Genomic DNA, 22,531 nt, shown 5'->3' on the forward strand with positions numbered 1-22,531 from the left:
TGGAGCCGTGCGCTTTTAAATCATCTAGATTGAAAACTCATTTCGTTAGAACTGCTTCTTGTGTTTAGTTTGTCCTTCCCCCGCACATCCGATTAGCACGGTTGGATACCTTTTTGCGGAAGTTCAACATACACTACATACATACAACAGTGGCTGTTGTTGTATGTATATACGTAAATATGTGATTAAATAAAGCGGCCACTTTAGACCAACTCCTGAAGTTTATTCCAATGTAAATAAATACCTTTACTCTTGCCTGCCAAAGTCCTGGTTGGAGCTACCGGATTTGCTTTTGTATAATTTGCTTATTCATTTTTGTTCTGTTGTCCATACCTCCACTTTTCGCTCCTCACATACGTGAAGTGATTTACATTCATGACGAAGTGTGTGACTGCACACGTGCATATGACGTCATGGTTGTCGCATGAAAGTGACATCACTCTGCGACGTCAATGTGTCTTGCTCGACACCCCTCAGCACGGAGGATGTCACGCACGCTCATGAATATGAATGAGATGGCAGCAATACAAGGAATAATTAATATGATGTACATAAATTTTGATTTAAAGCTTTCGTGACTGCAGGGATTCATCTTCTTGGTTCTTTCGGTAAAGTCACGTAGAAGGGAAGTAATAAAATAATAAAAATAATAAAAATAAAACATAATAAAATTATTCTCACGACGTTTCGGCCACAACGCAAGCAGCCGTCCTCAGGTGATGCACCCAGCTTATATATATGCTCCAAGCTCGTGTGCTGTTTCATTCAGACTCTGTCGCCTCGACGGACCTGGTTTTCACCTGAGGACGGCTGCTTGCGTTGTGGCCGAAACGTCGTGAGAATAATTTTATTATGTTTTATTTTTATTATTTTTATTATTTTATTACTTCCCTTCTACGTGACTTTACCGAAAGAACCAAGAAGATGATGTACATATTTATTGATGTATTCCCCTATGCTGTGAGTCTACTTTAGCTATCGACTTCTGAACAGATTTGCTTAAATGTATTTATTTTTAACTGTAACAAAAAAAGTTATCAACATGAATTGTTTAAAGTTGTGAGAGAAAAAGTGCGCAAATTTAATTTGAATCCAAGTTTTACTGTGGAAGGACTTCTGGTTGTGCACACGATGGAGGTTCACTGAAAAATACATATACTAAAACTATAACTGTGGATAATCACTGAAGTTAAAATACCATAAGCTAATATCATATGCAGGCTTTCATATGCAGTTCAATGTTTATACCAACATGATCTAACCCAATAAAACTAATTATGAGTCAATACAAAACGCTATTGTTAAGTGGGAAAGCCCTACTGTTCCTCAAAATTATTTTTCAAGAGGGCCTTGAATTGGAATATTTTCAGTGAAGTGTCAGAGGAAATTGTTATAGCTCGAGAAAACTCAAGCAACACAACAAGATACCGATAAAAATTCCATATAGCTCGAAAAACTAATTGCTTTCATGATATCCACTCTTGTAACACTATCAGCTACATCTCATACAATGAAAGCTGTGAGCTCCCGCATGGCCTTGTTTGAAAGTGTAATTGCACGGAAAGATTTGCCTTGAAAAAAATGTGTTTAATTGTAAATAACGGTATTATGATAAAGATAACCAAAACACTTCATTAATTAGTCCTGTTCCAAGCACCGTTTTTAAAGATTCTTAATTAAAAGTTCGCAAATGCAAAGTGGGGAAAAGAGTGAGCAAAAGATTAGGCTTAATATATAACCGGTAATATTCTTAAGAAAACTCTAATCCTTCATGCTGCAAGTTTCTCCATCTTCTCATGTGCATTACAAGCTTCGCCGAAATTACCATGCATTGATTTCGTTTAACACGACACCTAACAAACCGAGGGTTTTAATACAAAATGAGAGTTTGAAAAAAAAGTGTTTTTAATTGAAATCATGACCCTCTCAAACCTTGTATTTCTCTTCTAAGCATTCACATTTTAATAGATTGGTGCTGTGCGGTGACGGAGATAACCTACGATTGGGGTGACTGTGAGATGAGGCCCGGGTGGTGGACAAAGCGAAGAATGGAGCACGATTTACCCTGCCAGCAAGACCATGATCTCCATTGTTTATAATTTGCTTCTTACCCAAATAGACAATGGCCGTACAAATGAACAATGAGAGATGCGGTGCTGTTGAAAAATCAATGTAGGCCTTCTTCTCAAAGAACTGTAACATGGCTCTTATACAGCACATACATATACGGCCGTTTTCATCTATCTGCTGCTGGATGAGGAAAGGGCCTCCCCACACCATGCGAGTCATGGAAGGGCATTTAACCATACTTCACCATCCTGGTCAGCATGGGATGGTTAAAGTGGGAGTATAGAAACTAAAACTAAACTATTTTTTATTTTATTTTACCAGATAAGGCCCACTGAGCTATATATATATATATATATCTTTTTCAGAAGCGACCTGGCCACAAATGATAGCTCAACATAGTGGCTTATCATGTGGACATTTATAGCAGCCAAATACTCTAAAAGCATGTTGCGGAGAGAAAAACAGGAAGACCTGGAGAAAAATCCACGTGACCACAGATTTTTGCTGCACTGCCCCCTACTGCCCACTTATGTAACCCTGAAGCCACCTATTACAACCTGGCATGCATGGTGCTTGCCCAGCGAAGCAGGATCTAGGTTCAACCCAGGCACATCTGAGTTTGATGCAGTATACATAATTAATCAAAAAAAGATATATACATGTTCTTGGTTCTTTCGGTAAAGTCACGCAGAAACGGAAATAATAAAATAATATAAATATAAAACAATACAAAATATTATTTTATTATTTCCCTTCTACGTGACTTTACCGAAAGAACCAAGAATATGAATCCCTGCAGTCACGAAAGCTTAAAATCAAAAGATATATACAGTTGCAACGTGTTCTCACCAGGTTATAACATTTGTTTCCATAGGAAAGTCTCACTAAATCTCAAGTCTTTTTTTCAGGAAGCTTCTGCATTGGGATGTGTGGCCAATGCCGTTAATAAGGAGTGTTTGAATGTATTCATGCATGCATGCATGCACACACATGCAAAATTTTACGACATCTATTTACTTTAACCTCAAGTGGAACTGAGTCATTAAAACACATTTGCCTCGATGTGACGTGCTGAACGAATTTAATTGTGCATAAGAATCCACCGGGGAGCCAAAAACGTGCCAGGAAATACAAATCAAAAGGACACCATCCTACGGCAAACATCGCCCCAATTACCCTTCAAGTCTTACCCTGGCCTTGCAGTCAGCTGCAGAGGGCCATGCGGTGGGGGTTAGGAGCTGATAAACACCTAATGAGTGATACTAATTAGAGTAAACACAACAATATGAAGCTTGGGTAAAGTGGAGATAAAGCGAATTAACGCACTGTCTAGTGTCCCACATGCTCAAAACAGTGGCGGTGTAGCGTCACGTACGCGGGTTATGTATGAATGCTCTTGCTAATGCACACGTTAGACCCCTTCACACCTACCTCCTGGTGGGAAGGGCAGGCCCGAGTCAGCCCGTTACAGCAGGAGGCGTTGCATACATGCTTTGAGCGTCTCACTGAGAGTGGGTTTTGAACGTGCAGACTAACCTTCACTATGCAAATACATCGGTAGAGGATTGTGCAATTGTGTATATGCGCAGCAGCAAATGCGCGTAGATTGTTACGCAGAGTTGTATTAAAATCAATGCTAGTAAAACAAATTCAATCCCAGAAGGCCATGTGGCTGATGGTGGACAAATGTACTTGTTTTTTTTATGTGGATGGACAGATATGGGATGGAGGCGTGTTTTATGTTTATTTATTTTGTTACTTATATTCCTCACGATGACACTATTGATTATCTTGTAAGTGAGAATGCTTTTAGATATTCATTTGAGGCCGAGTTTACCTAGGGGAGGCCCAGGACCAGTTCAGATAATTCTACCTGGTGTTGGCCGTGAGCGGGAATCGAACTCGGATCACTGAGTTCATAGCGTGACGCGCTAACCACTACACAACCACTCCTCACTCAACATACGCTATATACAAATGTATACTAAACAGTATACCCACACACATACAAAGACATGCCATACAAGATTCACACAAGCAGACAAACCTTAAGACAAAGATCCCCCGTATAGCCTTAACAGACTGTTGAGGCAAGTGCTGTTAGCGAGCACCTATGAAGGCCCGGAACGGTACATGAGGTGGGTGGCCAGTACCACGCCCGACCGCCTTTGTCTCCCTTGTGGCAATGTTTACACACCACACTAGGTATTCACTTGAGGCCGAGTCCACCTAGGGGAGGCCCATTACCGGTTCAAATATCGTCACTGGTGTTGGCCGGGAACGGGAATCGAACTCGGGTCGCCGGGTTCGTAGCGCAACGCGCTAACTGCTACAAAGACAAAGATCCCCCGTATAGCCTAACAGACTGTAGGGGCAAGTGCTGTTAGCGAGCACCTATGAAGGCCGGAACGGTACATGAACGAGGGGGTGGGTGGCCAGCACCACGCCCGACCGCCTTTGTCTCCCCAGTGGCGATGTTTACACACCGCACCAGGTACATATTTAAGGCTGAGTCGACCTAGGGGAGGCCCAGGACCGGTTCAAATATCGTCACTGGTGTTGGCCGGGAACGGGAATCGAACTCGGATCGCCGGGTTCGTAGCGCAACGCGCTAACTACTACACTACCATACACACACATACTGTGCATGGTGCTTGTCCACAGATTGGCTGAATATGCCCCGCTTAAGTATGCAAAGTATGATCTGTGTTTTGATTTTGTGCGCTGATCTTAAAGGTGCATTGAAAAATGTTGATACTCCGACTGATGCTCCTACTGTTGTGGAGTTACTCATGCAGCCAGCTATGGCTGCAGAGTTTGGTAGTACATGTTGTTAACGTCGTTTATTGTGAAAATTCGGTCACAGTTCCTATGACCACTGTTTCATTGCTTTTATGGCTTTATTTTGGTGATTTTCGAAAAGTTTTTTGGTTTGGCCATGTTTGTTTGTTATAGTACAGAGTTAGACTGATGGCCTTAATCTAAGTTGTCTTGTGGTTGTTGTTGTTTGACTTGCATCCCACTGGGATATTTGCACACAGCGTTGGTGTACGGTGTGTTTTTCTGCAATATTTTGCTGTCTTTTCTTGGATTTTCTGTTTGCACATAGTCACTTTAAGATGTTTTCTTGTTCATGTTTTTGTTTTTTGTTTGTTGCGGTTGCACCCGATTCAAGAGCCGAATGGCTCACAGGGCTATACCTAATAAATTAACTTGAACTTACCCATGGCGGTGGTGAAGCTGTTTGGGAAGCTCTTGTCAGTGCGCTGCCTCATGAACAGCCACTCGTTGTTGTGGAACTTGCACTCGATGATCTTGTTGTCATACTGCCGGAGCTCCTTGGTGGCCTGGAGGAATTTCACGCAAGGCGATCGCAGTGACCGAAAACACAGAAACGTGCAAAAAAACAACAACGCGGGAATGGATGTCGAAAGGCATTGAGCCTGACAAACCAATCTCGTTTTGTAGCCTCCACCCTGATGGAACAATCACATACGAGAAGGCCCCGTTCATTCATTCACATTCACGCCATTGGCTCCTTTGTGAATAGCAGTCAAATATCTCGCTTTTGTAAACAGACGCTGTGGGGACGACATGAATGATACGTCAACCACATTGCAGCACCTGTCGCAACACCCACACACATAGAGACAAACCTCATATATTCACACTAATAGCGTGAGAATTACCCACTTTTTTGATAGGTGAATGTGCATTATGCAACAATGCAAAATGCATTTGCATGCAGACAGGCCTAGGGCACGTCGGGACTAACTGATAAAAACTCCCACACAACATCAATAACGTGTGTTCCACATTTATTTTTCTTCACAAAACTCAGAATTATGTAAGTTGTGAAGAGCTGAAGTAAGGATCTCTGCCAAAAACTACGAATATAGGTATACATTAAAACAAACACCAAAGATTCATCTTCTTGGTTCTTTCGGTAAAGTCACGTGACCGTGACTTTACCGAAAGAACCAAGAAGATGAATCCCTGCAGTCACGAAAGCTTTAAATCGAAATTGAAACACCAAAGAAATGAGCGATTTATGCAGTGCTCAGTGATAACACTTTCCTGCTTTCGTGCAGAAGACTGCCCCCACTAAGTGGATGATAGCAGAGCCACGCCAATCAACATTAATCAAACTCTGCCCACTGCTGTAAAGATATGCAACTACTGTACTGCAAAGGTGATCAGGTGGATTTCAGATTAACCGGAGCACACATTTTTTTCGCTTAAGCATGTGACTTGTAATACACATTTACAAGAATAACAATATATAACTGTATTCTTGGTTCTTTCGGTAAAGTCACGTAGAAGGGAAATAATAAAATAATATTTTTATATTAATAAAATAATATTTTTATATTATTTTATTACTTCCCTTCTACGTGACTTTACCGAAATAAAATAATATAAAAAAGAGAAAATATTATTTTATTATTTCTCTTCTACGTGACTTTACCGAAAGAACCAAGAATATGAATCCCTGCAGTCACGAAATCTTTAAACCAAAAGATATAACTGTTTTATTGTACTAATTTTGGCTGAAGGGAAAATCCATGAGTTATAAATTCGTGTAAAAAAATCTCAGACGTGCAGTTAATTTGCCAATCAGATAAACCACGCGCGGTTTATTGAGAGTCTACTCTACTTGGCATAATGGTGTCAGGCATTAGAATACCTTCATCTGTGCAAATGGAGTGTCCTTTTGGCCCACATACAAGAGCCCCATGGTCTTCGTCAGCAAGCTTAACACACGCACACACGCAAAGACAAAATATTGACAGGTTAACCTCACAGAATGTTGGGACAAGTGCTGTCCGTGAGCACCCATGAAGGCCAACATGGCGCACAAAAGGGTAATGTCGCAAACACGACATGCTCACAGCGGTAATGTTTACATAACACACTGGCACTGGGTACTCAATTAAGGCTAAGCTAACCTAGGGGATGTGCTGCAGCAGTTTAGCAGTCACTGATGCTAGCCATGGCTGTGAATCTTAGTCAGATGTCCGGCTTTTTGCGTAGTGTGCAAACCAATACATCACCGTTCCCAGAACACACATTGGCTCAACACCCATCCTCACTGTCGCCAGCCCATGTCTCACACAGAACTGATTGTGCAACATGAATCATGTGCATACAACATCGACGCATATTTAACTGATGTCCTGTATGCACACAACTCAATGGCCACAGAATCACAACGAGGAGAGACACAAGTAATCCATAAGAAGCATACTAGACTGACATTGTGATTTATACTGCTTATATCCTTGTAATTCAACGACCAAAGAACTGCATGTTATCTATGTGTAGGTCTGCTTTACCACACTCTTGTAGAAATGAAAGAAAATCTCACGAGCTCATCGGTCTTTGGACCTCCTGGACCTGTTTTCCAAAAGTATCTCTTTCAGTTTGTCTGATTCAGCAAACTTTACTTAAAACACTGGCCCAAGAAGGCCGATGGAACTGAAATGTTACTTTATGTTTAGATGGTGACAAACTCTTGTCTATTTACTACCTTCTTTTATAATATACACAGAAGTTTATTTGGAATCTGCCAGTTCTTGATTGAATGCATATTGGCAAGGAAGCACTGCACGCAAAGTGTTCGCCCCTTACGGGACAATTTATTTTCTTTATGTTCTTTACCTTCCACTTTCTTTTAAATTAAAGCTTTCCACAGGATGCCCAGATGCTGCCATGGCATAATGATGGGCACATTGGACTTGCAATTTCGGGGCCGGCAGGTGCAACCATCATCAAGTTTTCCTACACCCTCCCCCACAACGCTTCTGTCCGCCCAGCAGAATTAATGGGTGCACCGTGAGTCCATTGGCAGGTCGCGTATGGTTGGGAAAAAAGTTAAGTTACTCGAACCGCTTTCAAGACATCCGGCTAACGTGGAAGAGTAGGCCAAACACCTTCGACAAGGGGCTCTCTTGAACATCCTCTTTGTGGACGCCCATTCCGCCTGAGCAAAACATTTGAGGGCTGCACTTTTACCTTCATCTTTTAAGCTTTCGATTGACACCACTCACCCCTCGCCGCCGATCTTGCTGATTTTGAGGCGGAAATCCACCGAGTTCTGGCTTGGAGGCTTCCACTTAAGCATGTCCGAGCAGCGTCCGGGCACGTACACCTGCAAAGATAAAGAACCCCCATATAGATTAAACAGACTCTTGGGGCAAGTGCTTTTAGTGTTGTACGTGTACAAGGCCGGTACAGTACACGAGGGGGTGGGTGGCCAGCACCACGCCAGGCCACCTTTGCCGGTATATTTGGAGTTTGCATGTTTCTCTCAACGTGGCCGCATGGATTTTCTCCAGGTTCTTTGGTTTTTCCCTCCACATTTAGAAACATGCGCTTAGAGCATTTGGCTGCTATACATTTCCATAAAATAAGCTACTTCGTTGAGCTATCATTTGTGGCCTGGTCGCTTCTAAAAAAGAGTTACATAGCTCAGTGGGCCTTATCTAGTAAAATTAAAATAGTTTCATTTACTTTCTCCCTAGTGGCGATGTTTACACATCGCACTAGATACTCATTTGAGGATGAGTCGACCTAGGGGAGGCACAGGATCGGTTCAGAAAATCGTCACTGATGTTGGCAATTAGCGGGAATCGAACTCAGGTCGACGGATTGTAACACAGCGTGCTAACTGCAGCGCCACGTAAACCTACGCACACAGACACACACACACGTGCGGAACAGTGTATGGTAATTCACAAACTATGCCATTCATTGTTCACGCCATAAGTTACAGCATGGGGCGTCACATGCACCATTTTAATACATGATACATTGGAGGTGGCTGGGTGGCTCGGAGGTCAGAGTGGTGAATTGGCACCACTAAGATCCTGTGTGCGAATCTGGGTTTCAGCTGTCTATGATTAAACTTGTTTTTAAATCCTTTATATTATGTTCACTTGCTTGCTTGCTTGCGCGCTTACGACCGTGCAAATCTTTCGGTCGTTTTTTAACCCACTTCCCGTGATCCAATCGAGCTGACATTTTGCACACAGACTCGTTGTGCGTGACAATTTCTTTTCGTTAAATTTTTTTTCCAAAATTTTACACTTTTTAGGTAAAAAAAAATTATATTTAATTACCAATTGCTTAATGGTGGCAGGCAATCATCTGACCCATAGGTGGCAGCCATCTCAAGCCAGAGGACGAGAGGACTCTAGCCGCCCGTTTCAAAGACCAATGTGGGCTGGGTTGTGGCCCATTGAACACGCATATAAAGGATTTATAGTGAAAAACTTTGTTTTTACGGGTTAATTTTTTATTCAAGGGTAGTGAGTTAATGGTTTTAATGGTTAGCCACCAATTAATGTATACAATACATTACATTAAATCTGGTTATGCACTTCAATTGGCTAAAATCCAGCTCTGAGAATTAAAATGTTGGTTTGTCATACAATGAACATAACTCTCAGATGGCAGAGTCGGCAGGCAAATGCTGCCCCATACTTTATTGGCTGGGTCTTGAAGGCATCTCAAGAAGTAGCTCTGTGAAATCCGATTCCGTGGACCATCCCAGAACATTAAGCATTGTACTGCTTCTGTGAGCAATCTGAATCGATTTTTCATCTCGTGACATGATGCTGATTGAGAAATCTGGATTAAATGTGGGAAAAACAACATTTTTTTTCGATAAAATGGCATTAATTTACTGTCCTACATTGACCCCACTTAGGAAAAAAATACAAGACCACGGCAAACTGGGAGGTCACGTGCATGTGCCGGGTCATAGGAATGTCACAAATCAATGAATTGTCATGATTTCATTCATAGATTTGTTCCCACCATGGTTCAATGTAAAACACATAGTGGTATGAATCTACAGAATGTATACAGCTGCGGCAAACTAACCATGTATGCATTTGAAATAACGGATGCTTACATGCATCATGTGATTTAGGTACCATCGAATTAAGAACATATTTGAATTGAATAAGTGTCGTCGACAATTTCTAAAGTGAAAAATGTAAGCATCGCTCCTCTTTGATGCCACGTTAAGTAAATATGATTTTGCATAATACGTTAGGCTCTCTTATGTTACATTACTCGAGAGAAAACTCCCTTGTCGCAGTAAACTTGTGTCATCAGATAGTCTACGAAGGTTCATTCCAAGTGCTAGGGAATAAGCGTGGATTCCAAGAGAGAAGGAAAAATTTAATAAGTGCACATATTTACATTTGAATGTCAGCCGACAGCTGTGCGTGGATGCTTTCCAGACATCTGAAAAGGTCTGACTGCTAAAAAGGTGCCTTGTCATTATCATTTCAGCACTTCCTCCCCCAACCGTAATTAACGTCCGTTTGGGTAACTGAAGCTGCAACAGATTCTCTCTTGATCCTCTTGACATTAAAATCGGGATCATGCCAGGGAAGTGGGGTTCTTCGCGGCTTTCTCGGAAAGCCAGCACACACGAGGCCATTTGGGTCCAGGGCTCACCAAGACTCCCGGGGAATCCGGCTGCGGCGCCCACGACTCAGAGCAACGGTTAAGCTCTCCCAAGTGCTTTCGGGTCGTGTCGCATGATTGATCGGCACGACGTCCGACGTTTCGCGCCTACGCGCTTCGGGGGGGGCGCTCCTTCAGGAACTGAAGCGTATTTTGAAGAAACTCCCCGCACGTGCAGTGCAACGTCGGACATCGTGCTGAACAGGAGGTAGGTACAACCCCCAGAAAACACAGCGGAGCTAACACAGCGCAACCGAGAAAACCTACGCAGTAGATCTCCACGGTCGTTACGCAGGACCCAGCTTTGCAGGCACGCTGCGCTCCACCGCATCTCCCACGGGCAGCACTGCCATCACCCCAAACCCCCGGCAGCACAACGATATTTCACGAACAACCCACCGCTGAACGGGTCAAGGGTTATGAGCACTTGGTTAGAGAGGATGAGAACCCCTTTGCATCGAATAGCAGGAAAACAGAAGCCCACTTAGCAACCCACCTGGGTATGAGGTGATGCATGCACTCTCTAATACGGCTTCCGAATGTACTCTGAGCTTGCCGATGATATTTGAACATCTTCTTGGTTCTTTCGGTAAAGTCACGTAGAATGGAAATAATATAATAATAAAAATAAAACATAATAATATAATTCTCACGACGTTTCGGCCACAATGCAAGCAGCCGTCTGTCGATAAGACAGGACGGCTGTCTTATCGACAGACCTGTTCTTCACCTGAGGACGGCTGCTTGCGTTGTGGCTGAAACGTCGTGAGAATTATTTTATTATGTTTTATTTTTTAAATCCTTTATATTAAGTTCGCTTGCTTGCTTGCGTGCTTGCGTGCTTGCTTGCTTACGACCGTGCAAATCTTTTGGTCGTTTTTTAATCCACTTCCCGTGATCCAATCGAGCTGACATTTTGCACACAGACTCGTTGTGCGAGACAATTAATGTTCGTGAAAAAAAATGCAAAAATTTTACATTGTTTAGGGAAAACAAATTAAATATTTAATTACCAATTGCTTAATGGTGGCAGGCAATCATCTGACCCATAGGTGGCAGCCATCTCAAGCCAGAGGACGAGAGGACTCTAGCTGCCATGCATATAAAAGATTTATAGTGAAAAACTTTGTTTCTACGGGTTATACTTGTATTATTTTATTATTTCCATTCTACGTGACTTTACCGAAAGAACCAAGAAGATGAATCCCTGCAGTCACGAAAGCTTTAAATCGAAAGATATCTGAACAGTGGACGCAGGCAGGGGTTTGCAAGCTGAACCACACTGATTTGATCATAACAAGTGCCAAGTGCTTACGGGGCACGCAGCTTTCTTTGGCGACCCCTTGACAGGGTTTGTGTTGAGCATGTAAGCTCTCCTACTGCACACAATGAGAAATCAACTGCACGTCAAATCCCACCACATAAGGTCCAAACAATAAAAGGTTTTGTTCCCCGTTTCCTATCAAAGTATTTTATTTTATTTTACAACTAGCTCAGCTTTATATTGCACTATTTAATTAAATGTAATGTATTACAGTGCACTCTGTTTATAATGATCACGACTTACAAAGAGCAGCCGTGCAAAAGCATTGCTTATTAAAGGACAATTTCATCCCGATTGATTTTAAGGCTTTTTCCATACAGATCTGCTGCATACAGTGGAAATCCCATTTATTGATTTACCCTTCCATAAATACAAGAAATTGGACGTAACTATTCCTGTTAAGATCTCTAAATGGAGAACAGCTTATCAGAATCGACAAATGCATTAGAAATCCTTGTAGGCACCAAATTATGAATGCAATTTTTTTTCACATTTACGTTTATAAACAATGAAGAGTACATTTTATGGAAAACATTACAAAGTTGGTTTACTCGTAGCTCAAATTAGCACGGTTTCATAATTTCCTACCGAGGATTTTTTTGTGTGTTTCCACTGCATTTGGCGATTGATTGTGTTTAATGATGCTCTGCAGTGGCCCGCTGGCTCTCGCCCTTACGGCGCTACACTTTCATGAGCGGGCCGAGGCACCGCGCCGCGTTTATTAAACATTAAAGCAAAAATTCTAACCACTCGCGGGAGGGCGCAGAGACAGCATACATTTTGAATGAGCGGTGATATTTAATCAACCGTTCTCCATCAACTGGAAATGGAGTTGGGGAGTGGGCGGAAAAAAAAACCAAGAAGTTCCTTCATTCTTCTTTAAGCAACCTTCACGTTCAGACCCACCGCACGTGCGTGGCCGAGCCACAGTGGCACTCGCGCTGCTTTGGCAGCGTCATGAGCTAAAGATTTGAAGTGTGCCCGAGAATTGTGAGCCGTTCACCAAATTTACACCAGAATAGGATTGCTGATTCTAGTGACGGACTCTTGTATTGCACGATATACTTAATATATAACAATGAATGAAATAATTTACAACTCTTTGTCACTATTGATGAATGAAAGCCTAACCGTGCCAATCGGTCACATGCGGTTGTTTAATTATGTTTGGTAATGCAGAGACATCAACAGGATTTTGCCAAAGAAAGTGATAACAAATCCTTTATATGCGTGGCGGCTAGAGTCCTCTCGTCCTCTGGCTTGAGATGGCTGCCACCTATGGGTCAGATGATTGCATGGCACCATTAAGCAATTGGTAATTAAATATAATATTTTTGTCCTAAAAAGTGTAAAATTTTGGAAAAAAAATTTCACGAACATTAATTGTCACGCACAACGAGTCTGTGTGGAAAATGTCAGCTCGATTGGATCACGGGAAGTGGGTTAAAAAACGACCGAAAGATTTGCACGGTCGTAAGCAAGCAAGCAAGTGAACTTAATATAAAGGATTTAAAAATGGACATTCGCCAATGCATGAATCAGAATATGTCTTATGCGTACGGGCTCCAGCAACCATACTTGCTGGGAATTAGAGGAAAAAGTTACGCGGTCGCACTCTTTGTAACGTAAAAAGTGGAGCAGTGAAAGTCATAACTTGTAAAAACTACACATATCTGCAGTATAAAGTAAATCGCATTTGTGATGCCCATAAGCACTTCTCCTCCTCGCCACGTTTCTCTCGCGATAAACTCTTGACACGAGCCATAAAAATCGAGTGCTTGTGGGCACACGCTGTAATAACAGCGTCTCTATTAAGAGGAACACGATCAGGTGTATTCCGAATGTGTCATAGCGATGATGAGATGGACGATATGGATATTTAAATATCCATTAAATGCCCCAGTGCCAACTTATTACACGGCACCTACATTGTTCAACAGACTACGCACGTCGACAGTAACATGCCTTTAAAGTTGTCTGCATTCATCTAATTAGGGGGACATAAAAAAAAAAGAATCCGGCTCCAGTTAACACAGCCTGGTTTAATTGGAAACCACACGTGTAATAAAGTGTTCATTGCATGGGGATCACCAAAGAAATTGGTATCCCATCCTCATCAAGTCGTGCTCAGCCTCTGTCTCTACGCCTACTTGCCTCCGAGCATTGCTCTGGCATTTAAAAGGCGATCTCTCCACACAACCCCTGGAGAGTTTATGCAGCCGACACTGATACCAGGTGATGGTAGGCAGTTGGCAGGCACCTCCGATTAGCACGGTTGGCTACGTACGTTGCGATAGAAGTTCAACACATGTACGTACAAGCAGCGCTGACCTGACAGATAACGAGGATGATGATGAAGATGATGATGAAGGCAACGTCCATATTTTTATTGATATTTGATGAACACCCTTTGCAGGGCACGTACAAGGTGTGCATCTAGTGTGGATGAAATAGCCGTTGGAAGTGACCTAAAAAGTAGCTCTGTTATGTCCTTTTCCAGGGCTCTCCGCTGGCACACAGTCGCGTACTACTAAATTTGTTCATCTCTTTGGATGATTCTGATGGCATAATTTTAAAATAATTGAATATGATAATGATGAAGTTAGAAATGATAATAACAATGACCCATGAATTATTTCACTGGCATATGTTGCCAGCTACAGGGAACGCTCGTTGGAAGGATTAAGAACATTCTACCACTGCCATCACAATCACCGTTGTTAATTACGTCTCGCTGCACAGCACCATTTAACTACTAATGAGAGCACGGGTAGCATATGAACCATGCAAGGCTCACAATGCTCAGTCAAGTCCAAGGCGATAATTAAAAATGGATTTAGGAAAAATAATGAAGACACCAGCATTCACTTCATTTTGCTCGGATTGGTCAAAAGTGATTTACACAGACATGAAAATTAAAACCGTCACTGCATGTAGTCGTTTATCAATCCATTCAGGCATGAGGACATCACTACACCATGTGGGGTATGTGGGTTATTTAACAATACTTCACAATACTGATTTGTGCGGGTTGGTGAAGGGAGCTTGGCTTCTGGTCGCTACAGTACGTGTCTGTTGTTCCCAACAACGTAACAGTCAATTCAAGATTTACACTAAACGTGTGCTAGCCTGTGACCTTCACTCAATCTAAAAAAATGCTGTGAAGAGTAAAGTGGGTCCGTTATCATGCAACTCAACTGGCCTTGTGTTCAATTAAATTATAAAACCCAAGAGCAATTAAATTGGTACTTTAAATAACGATCCAATTATAATAATCATTTTCTATTCATAGATAAAATGTGTCTCTAACTCCAATGGAGCATTGCAACAGATAACAATATACGCATAGTATGCACTTTAAAATGCAGTGTGCACACAAAGACGGTGACAAAGATCTCCCTTGTGCCTATCACAGACTATTTGGGCAAACGGTGTTATCTGTTGGGACATGGCATACAAGGGGGTGGGGTGTCGGTAGCACCATGCTTAGCCGTCTTTACATGCCCAGCGCAGGTTTTTTTCACAATGCACCAGAAACTTGTTTAAGGCTGAGTCGACCTAAGGAGAGAGACCGTGGACCGGTCTAGATAACGCTTGGCACTGATTTTAGCCGTGGCCCAGAAATCTAATTCAGGCCCCCCCCATGTTCGAAGTACAATACAAGCGCACACGGTGGGCAGAGCACACAAAGACAAAGATCCCACATACAGCCTTAACAGACTGTTGGGGCAAGTGCTGTTAGCGAGCACCTTTCAAGGCCGGCATGGCACACGACGGGGTGGGTGGCGAACACCATGCCCGGCCGCCTTTGTCTCACCAGTAGTGATGTTTGCACACCACACCAGGCATTCAATTATGGCTGAATTGATCTAGGGGGAACTCCAGAACCGATTAATATCATCGTCACTGGTGTTGACCGTGAGCGGAAAACCGAACTTGGGTCGTCGAGTTCGTAGCGCAGCGTGCTAACCACTACACTACCACCACACACACATTCATAAACACTTATGCATGCAGAGACTCAAACGAGTTTCGGCAAACTTAGAAATGCACAAAATAAACCACTCGCACGTGGATAGAATGTTTCTACGGCTCTTTGCGGAGATGTAAAGTTATTAAGTGGCGAAGTAAAAAATTGTTCAATGTCATCTGGAATTAAACGGTCAATGGAGCGAAGATCATTTGTGTACACGCACCGCAGGCTCCGCCCGAGAGCGATTCATAATGACTGCTGCTCATTATCATGTCAAGCAGAAAATGTTGGTTTAAATCGCAGTGAGTATTTTCAAATGTACAAATTACCTTAACATTTAAAATTACAATTTCAATTCAAATCACTTCGACAATACAATTAAAGAGTTTTTATTAGCTGGCTTAGGATATTGGACATGCGGATGCGGAGTTCACAGGAGGTGTGGGCAGTGATGCTAACTGGAACAGCGCTGCAACGTAGGCATCCTATGCACTCACGGGCATGCAGAGGTGGTGGGTGTGCAACGTGGGGGGTGTGCAGCGTGGGGGGGTGTGCTGTGTGTGTGCCCTGGACCCCAGAGGAACTTTACTTGTCACCAAATACATGTGCGTGTCAGCATGTGTAGATTCAAAACAGACAAGCGACAAATCACCCCAACCCCCCCCCCCCCCCGCTTCATTCAATGATTTGTCACGAGGCAATGTTGTGATTTAATTGAACACTCGTCTTCGTATTGGTTTTATCGTCTTATTTCGAGCTAGGCAACACGATTAAGTGATCAGTTACTCTATTATCGGTGTCATTACTTGTTTAATCGGGAAAACATGAACACAGTTTGGAAAAAGTCTCGCCTCTTTTTCTCACGCGTGACGCTAGACAGGAGGATATGAGTGGGGCTTGGTGACATAATCGGCATCGTCTGAAGGTTGTGGCTTCTAGGGGTTTCCCACCTTCAAGGCAGGTTGTCTAGGTGGCCGCCATTTTTAAAGGGGCCCGAGTAATCGGCCACAGAAAAAACAGCCGATTATGAATTTAGACGATTAATCAACTAAATTGACTAATTGCCCCAGTGCTCGTCTCATTTGAGTTGTTTCTAATTTGTTATCTTATTTGGACAAGCTTGTTTGGTCCCAAAGACTAAATGCGGTATTGGAATGTAGTTCGCATGAGTAATGAATAATTTAACGCACCAACTTTCATAATTTTTTGTTAATTCACTTTCATCAAAGAACAGTTGCATTCCAAGTGCAATGTGTGTGGTGCGTGCATAGTTGCACGACGGACTCACATCGATGGGCCTTGTGCCGGCCGGCTGGAAGATGAGTCCATCCACCTCATGGCTCACTTGCTGCACAAACTTCCCCTCCAGCAGCTGCCAACAGAGAGGTACACACATCACACGGGCACCACACACGCACCACATAAGCCCCGTGCGCACACGCACTTCCACAGCAGGTGCTGCTGACTCAGTGCTGCCTTCATGGTGTTATCAGCCAATTAATTAGTCAGTTTAACACGTAGGCTTTCGCGACCAATATAATCCAAAATACAGCTTTTTTTTTGGGCTAGAGCGCGTAACAGGAGGATTTCTCCACAAATCTTTAAGAAGCTAGTTGTAATTACTGGCGAAACGTCGTACTCAGATTGTAAATGTTGTGGCTTTGCTCTCCAACACACTGGTGTGCAGTACTTGTAACAAATTGGCACATTCTGTTTACGTGACAAACCTTACGAATTGGCTGTGTCGGGTGGTGGAGGGTTTAATGACACATTTATATATTTAGGCAATCTAACCCCAAAAAAAACTGTATTATGGATTAATTAATTAGCGTTTACATAATAAAGGTTGTGGATTCACTCTTCAACACACCGGTGGGCTAAAGTAGTGAACTATTTGTCTTTTGTCAACGTGACACATTTTTTACGGATTGGCCGTGTCGGGTGATGGAGGGTTGCGACACATTTATAAATAACGCGATCTGAATCCAAGAACCTTTATTATGAATAATATTGGTCGTGAAAGCCTACGTGTTAAACCAGTGTTTACATGTTGGAACAGGAGCACCTGGAAAAAAAAACCACGTGTGCGATGGGGAAACTCTCTCCTATACAAATGAAACAGATGGAATCTCCAAAACGCTATACTGTCTTCTGGCATGCCAGGGGGCATGGCATGCCAGAGGACCGAGGCTCACAATGCTCAGTCAAGTCCCAGGCGACAATTAAAATGGATTTAGGAAAAAATAATGAAGACACCAGCATTTACTTCATTTTGCTCGGTCCACCAATGGAAGGGGACTTTCACAACATTTGTGTGAGCCATCAAATCCTCACCGCCAGTGCTGGATAACAATCGTGCGCCACAACCGCCCAGCGAATTATGTATTGAATGTCAGCCTTGCTACTGGCTATTCTCGGCTGACTGTGTTGAACCTCGAGTGATTTTTTTTTTGACAATAAAGCCACACTATGGCATGCTTTCAAGCCTGTCTTTTAAGGGAGCCGTCATTTTCGGGCTAGCGGCTCATAGAAGAGGTAAATGTTTTAATGAAAGACAAACACACGTACAAAACAGACGCGCACACATTAAGCATGCTTTTTGAAATGTACAAAGTATCCTCCGACAGATCATACGTACAGATATACTATTTCCCGGGCATAGCAATAATTGACTCCATTAAAAACTGGAATTAGTTTATGTTGGCAAACATTTTAGCTTTAACGATCGAGATGCTAAGCCAGAAGAGGGGTTACACTTCCTGCCAGAAATGGATCCACTAAGCCAGCTGTGACCAAGAGTAATTGGCTCTAATGTGCAATTCCAATTTTGGTAACAAACTGTGCGCTTTAAAAATGGGTTTCAAAATAAAAACCTTCAAATAGACGATAATCTTGCCACCACCAATGCCCACACAACTAAAGGCCCTTAGCCGCTTACATAAATGCATGGGTATCATAAATATAATTCATTAAATTTTTCTTTAGACCAATCAGCCAACTAATATGCTCCATGTGCTACAGAAACCAACGCTGCAAATAATGTAACACAGGAACCAGTTATCATGTGTATATGATTTCCTTCAAAATTAGATTTTACTATTTACATTTCCTGCTACATATCCATCTCACCACCAGCTCGGGAAAGGTAGTCAGAAGTGATATCGTGAATTTCAAAGCGCAGTCATACCCGCGTATTTATGGACCCTTTGATAACCTATGACACAATTCAAGACCTGCCAGTTGGAAATACAAGGACTCTCAGCCTGTGCACACCAGGGCACCCTTTAAAATTCAGAGCTCGCGTTCTGCACACAAATGAACGTGGCACAAGCTGCTAAACTAATGCCACATATATCCAGCCAAGTGCATTACAATATCCATCTACAGAAATCCTCGAGGCAAACAGTCTCAGGAATATGCCTCTGTGGAGCCGCACGATATTCATTCACATGCTCCTATTATTGAATTTTATATTTTTCCCCCTTTGCCAGCCCTGTTGAGCTACAACCAATATCTTCGCGGCATTGAAGTGGTAACCGAGACTTAAGTCATCTCGGCAGGGCTACCTGGGCCTAAAGCCGAGCCACCGGCATCAAAGCCCAGCAGCCCAGACTAGACCATCAACCGTCTTGAGGTTGCAAAATCGAGTTGTTGTTTTTAAAGCTCTGCAACAGCAGATGATAACTGGAATGTGATCACCATAGAACACGTTTCCTGCATTACATGCATTTGTCACAAAACGAAATTGGTGGAAGGAGAAGTGGCACCGTGGTTAACGCACTATGCTATGAAACCAGAATCTGAGTTTGATTTCTGGCCATGGATAACTTGAAGAGCAAGTAATATCCCAACCGATTCCAAGCACCATCCTCCCCTCCCCTTTATAAAATTGCACTGACCAATGTGGTGAAGTATGGTCAAACAACCCCCATGACTGACACAGTGTGGACAAGTGTTCATCCTGCCGTGGATTAACAAAGGCCTGTAATTATTGACGGTTTTTTTCAATCGTAACTTTGGTCTACAGCCAAAATGCTTCCGATATAAATGTAGTCACTGAGAATGAAAATGATGCTTAAAATTATGGATTGGCTTTAGTTTTCAAGATATGCTACTGGGTGGGAAGGGATCCCAATTTAAGCCAAAAATGACTAAAATACATCTTTGACTGGATCAACGAAAAAATCTATGACTGGGTTTGGACAGTACTTGCTTTTTGAGCACCTCCGTGGAAAATTGCCAAGGTTAAGTGAAGCTAAGATAAAGGAAGGTGTCTTTGTGGGTCCTCAGATTCGTGAACTTCTTCGAGATGATGCATTTGACAGTGCACTGCGTGGCAAGGAAAAGACTGGCATGGAAAGCCTTCCACAGTTAGTGGCAACAAATTTTCTCGGAAACAACAAGGCAGACAACTACAGGGAGTTGGTGGAAAACCTCCTCAAGGCATACAAAAGCCTTGGAGTTGCAACATGTCACTAAAGATAAAAAATTTGCAATCTCATCTTGATTTTTTTTCACCGAACTGCGGAGCAGCGAGCGACGAGCATGGCGGGCGATTTCACCAGGACATTGCGACAGTGGAGAAACTGCTATCAGGGCAAATGCAAGAGACCAGCCAAGAAGCACCGAGTGGACACTGAATAGGAACTAAACTATGTACTTACAAATCTTGACTTAAAGGCTTTCGTGACTGCAGGAATTCATACTCTTTGGTCTTTCGGTAAAATTACGTAGATATTATTTTATTATTTTTCTATCTACGTGACTTTACCAAAAGACCCAAAGAGTATGTAGTTATATATACATAAGTGTTTTGCCTTTTGTTTCATAATACATTTTATTTATATAACCCTTTTGCTGATTTTTAAAGTGTTACATGAACAGCACAAGGTGACATGTTATCATGTTAAGCAACCATAAACACTATGAAAAGACCCAGTTTAACAATTTATGAGTAAAACTCTACTATATACACAATATACATAGACGTCAAATGTAAAAACGTAAATATCTTGGGGACAGTAACCAATCAGTTGTTTCAATTGTCACATTGGAATTCAGCACACCAAAATCCATAATAAACAGCACCTTTCATCTCTGAAGCAGACGAAGTCAAAAAATTGTAGACCAGTGTTATTGGTGTCACTGAATTGATCGAATTCAGGTGGTACCAATTTTTACCTTGGCCATGGTACACGACCAATGCAAGCAGTGGCCAGGAGGCTACACACGTCTGCTGTACTGCATCTTCCAACCCACGGCTGCAAGGCATTTGACTCTACACACAGCGGCAGCAACAGCGTCGCGAACAACTGCCTTTAGATCGTAGCAGAGGCCGCTAAGTGCCTGGACAGAATAACGACACTATTACATTTGGTGACTCTTGGGATAAACGGAAGCATTTCACAAATCAGTGCCAACAAAGCCACGGAGTAATAAGTGTTAAGTCATTTCACATTATGTTCTACATTTGTATTCTCATAACGACCCGGTGTTGAAATCCAGCCCATTTGTTTATGGCTTTAAATTAAGACTATTTGGATATTTCCCCTTTGCAAAGAGGCTAGTGGGGAGACATTTATTAATTTTCGAAATGTACCCTGCGTAAGGAAATTTCACCAAATTATGCTTTTACATTTACGATCAACCATCACTGTATCTCTACAAGTCACGTTGTGGTAATGGGAAACTATGCAAATATACTTACGTTTGTTTTATAGCATGCTGATGGGGTTTTTTTTTTCTTTAGGCTCATGGCTAAGCATCAACACCAACATGCATTTCATTGCAGCACGTGTGATGCCTTCACGAAATGTAATTTTGTAAATTTATTCATTGAAAGCCAGAATGAAAACATATAAGAATGTTGTTTATCTTCCCTTTTAGTGATGTTTAAGAATGTTGTTAAAGTACCAATTATGTGTAATATTCCTGTCAGACTTTATTATTATTTCTACTTTGAGCCACTGATAAGACAACACGAATTTGAAACAATGCTCTTTCAATAGAATTCCATAAATAAATATGCTGCTACTGTCACAACAGATTTATGTCTAGCTCTCCACGTTCTAATTTAGAAACATGCATTTAGAGTATTTGGCTTCTAGAAATTTCCACATGAGCCACTTAATTTGTGGCCAGGCCACTTCTGAAAAAGAAATATGTAGCTGAGTTGGCCCGACCTGGTAAAATAAAAAATAGAAAAGAGTAAAATAAAACTGACGCCGAAACAAAACTGCATTGCCCTACATATGAATTCAAAATAAACTTACCTCAATACCAAATGCAATCAATCATTTCAATAGCTTGACCTCGTGGTGCATGTTATTAATCGAGCACTTTGCATGCAAGGCATGGTGGCTCACACCAATGTATGAAACACCCAAACACGCTTGGCTGCGAGGTGGCCAGATGACACTCCCAGCATTCCCTCGCTATTCGCGACGGATACGTTCCGCAGATGCTCGTGATTCGCAAATTTCGCGGGTGCGGATATCATACAGCGCAACATCTACAGGTGCTTCTAAAGCTTCGAGAAGTTCTCTCTCTCTCTTTTTTCTCATCTATTTATCTCATTATTTTCTCCATCGTCACTTTATCTCGTCACTTTCTCGCATCACATTCTCTCTCATCGCTTTTTCTCTCGATGCAGCCATGTCGAGCTACAGATGCGATTTGTGGAC

The 22,531-nt window shown here is 42.3% G+C and overlaps 1 protein-coding gene across 1 annotated transcript in view; it reads right to left on the reverse strand.

Moving 5' to 3' along the window:
• Positions 1-22,531, reverse strand: part of RNGTT (RNA guanylyltransferase and 5'-phosphatase) — a 42,234-nt gene that overhangs the window by 7,115 nt on the left and 12,588 nt on the right. Inside the window, exons 12-15 of the mRNA XM_061567847.1 lie at positions 17,137-17,220; positions 8,121-8,221; positions 6,758-6,824; positions 5,294-5,417 (exon numbers count right to left, since the gene is read on the reverse strand). Coding sequence (XP_061423831.1) covers positions 5,294-5,417; positions 6,758-6,824; positions 8,121-8,221; positions 17,137-17,220 — 376 coding nt within the window. The remainder of the gene's footprint in view (positions 1-5,293; positions 5,418-6,757; positions 6,825-8,120; positions 8,222-17,136; positions 17,221-22,531) is intronic.

This window comes from Lethenteron reissneri, chromosome 5 (assembly GCF_015708825.2).
Source record: "Lethenteron reissneri isolate LAM-NWPU_2019-01 chromosome 5, ASM1570882v1, whole genome shotgun sequence".
Taxonomy (NCBI): domain Eukaryota; kingdom Metazoa; phylum Chordata; class Hyperoartia; order Petromyzontiformes; family Petromyzontidae; genus Lethenteron; species Lethenteron reissneri.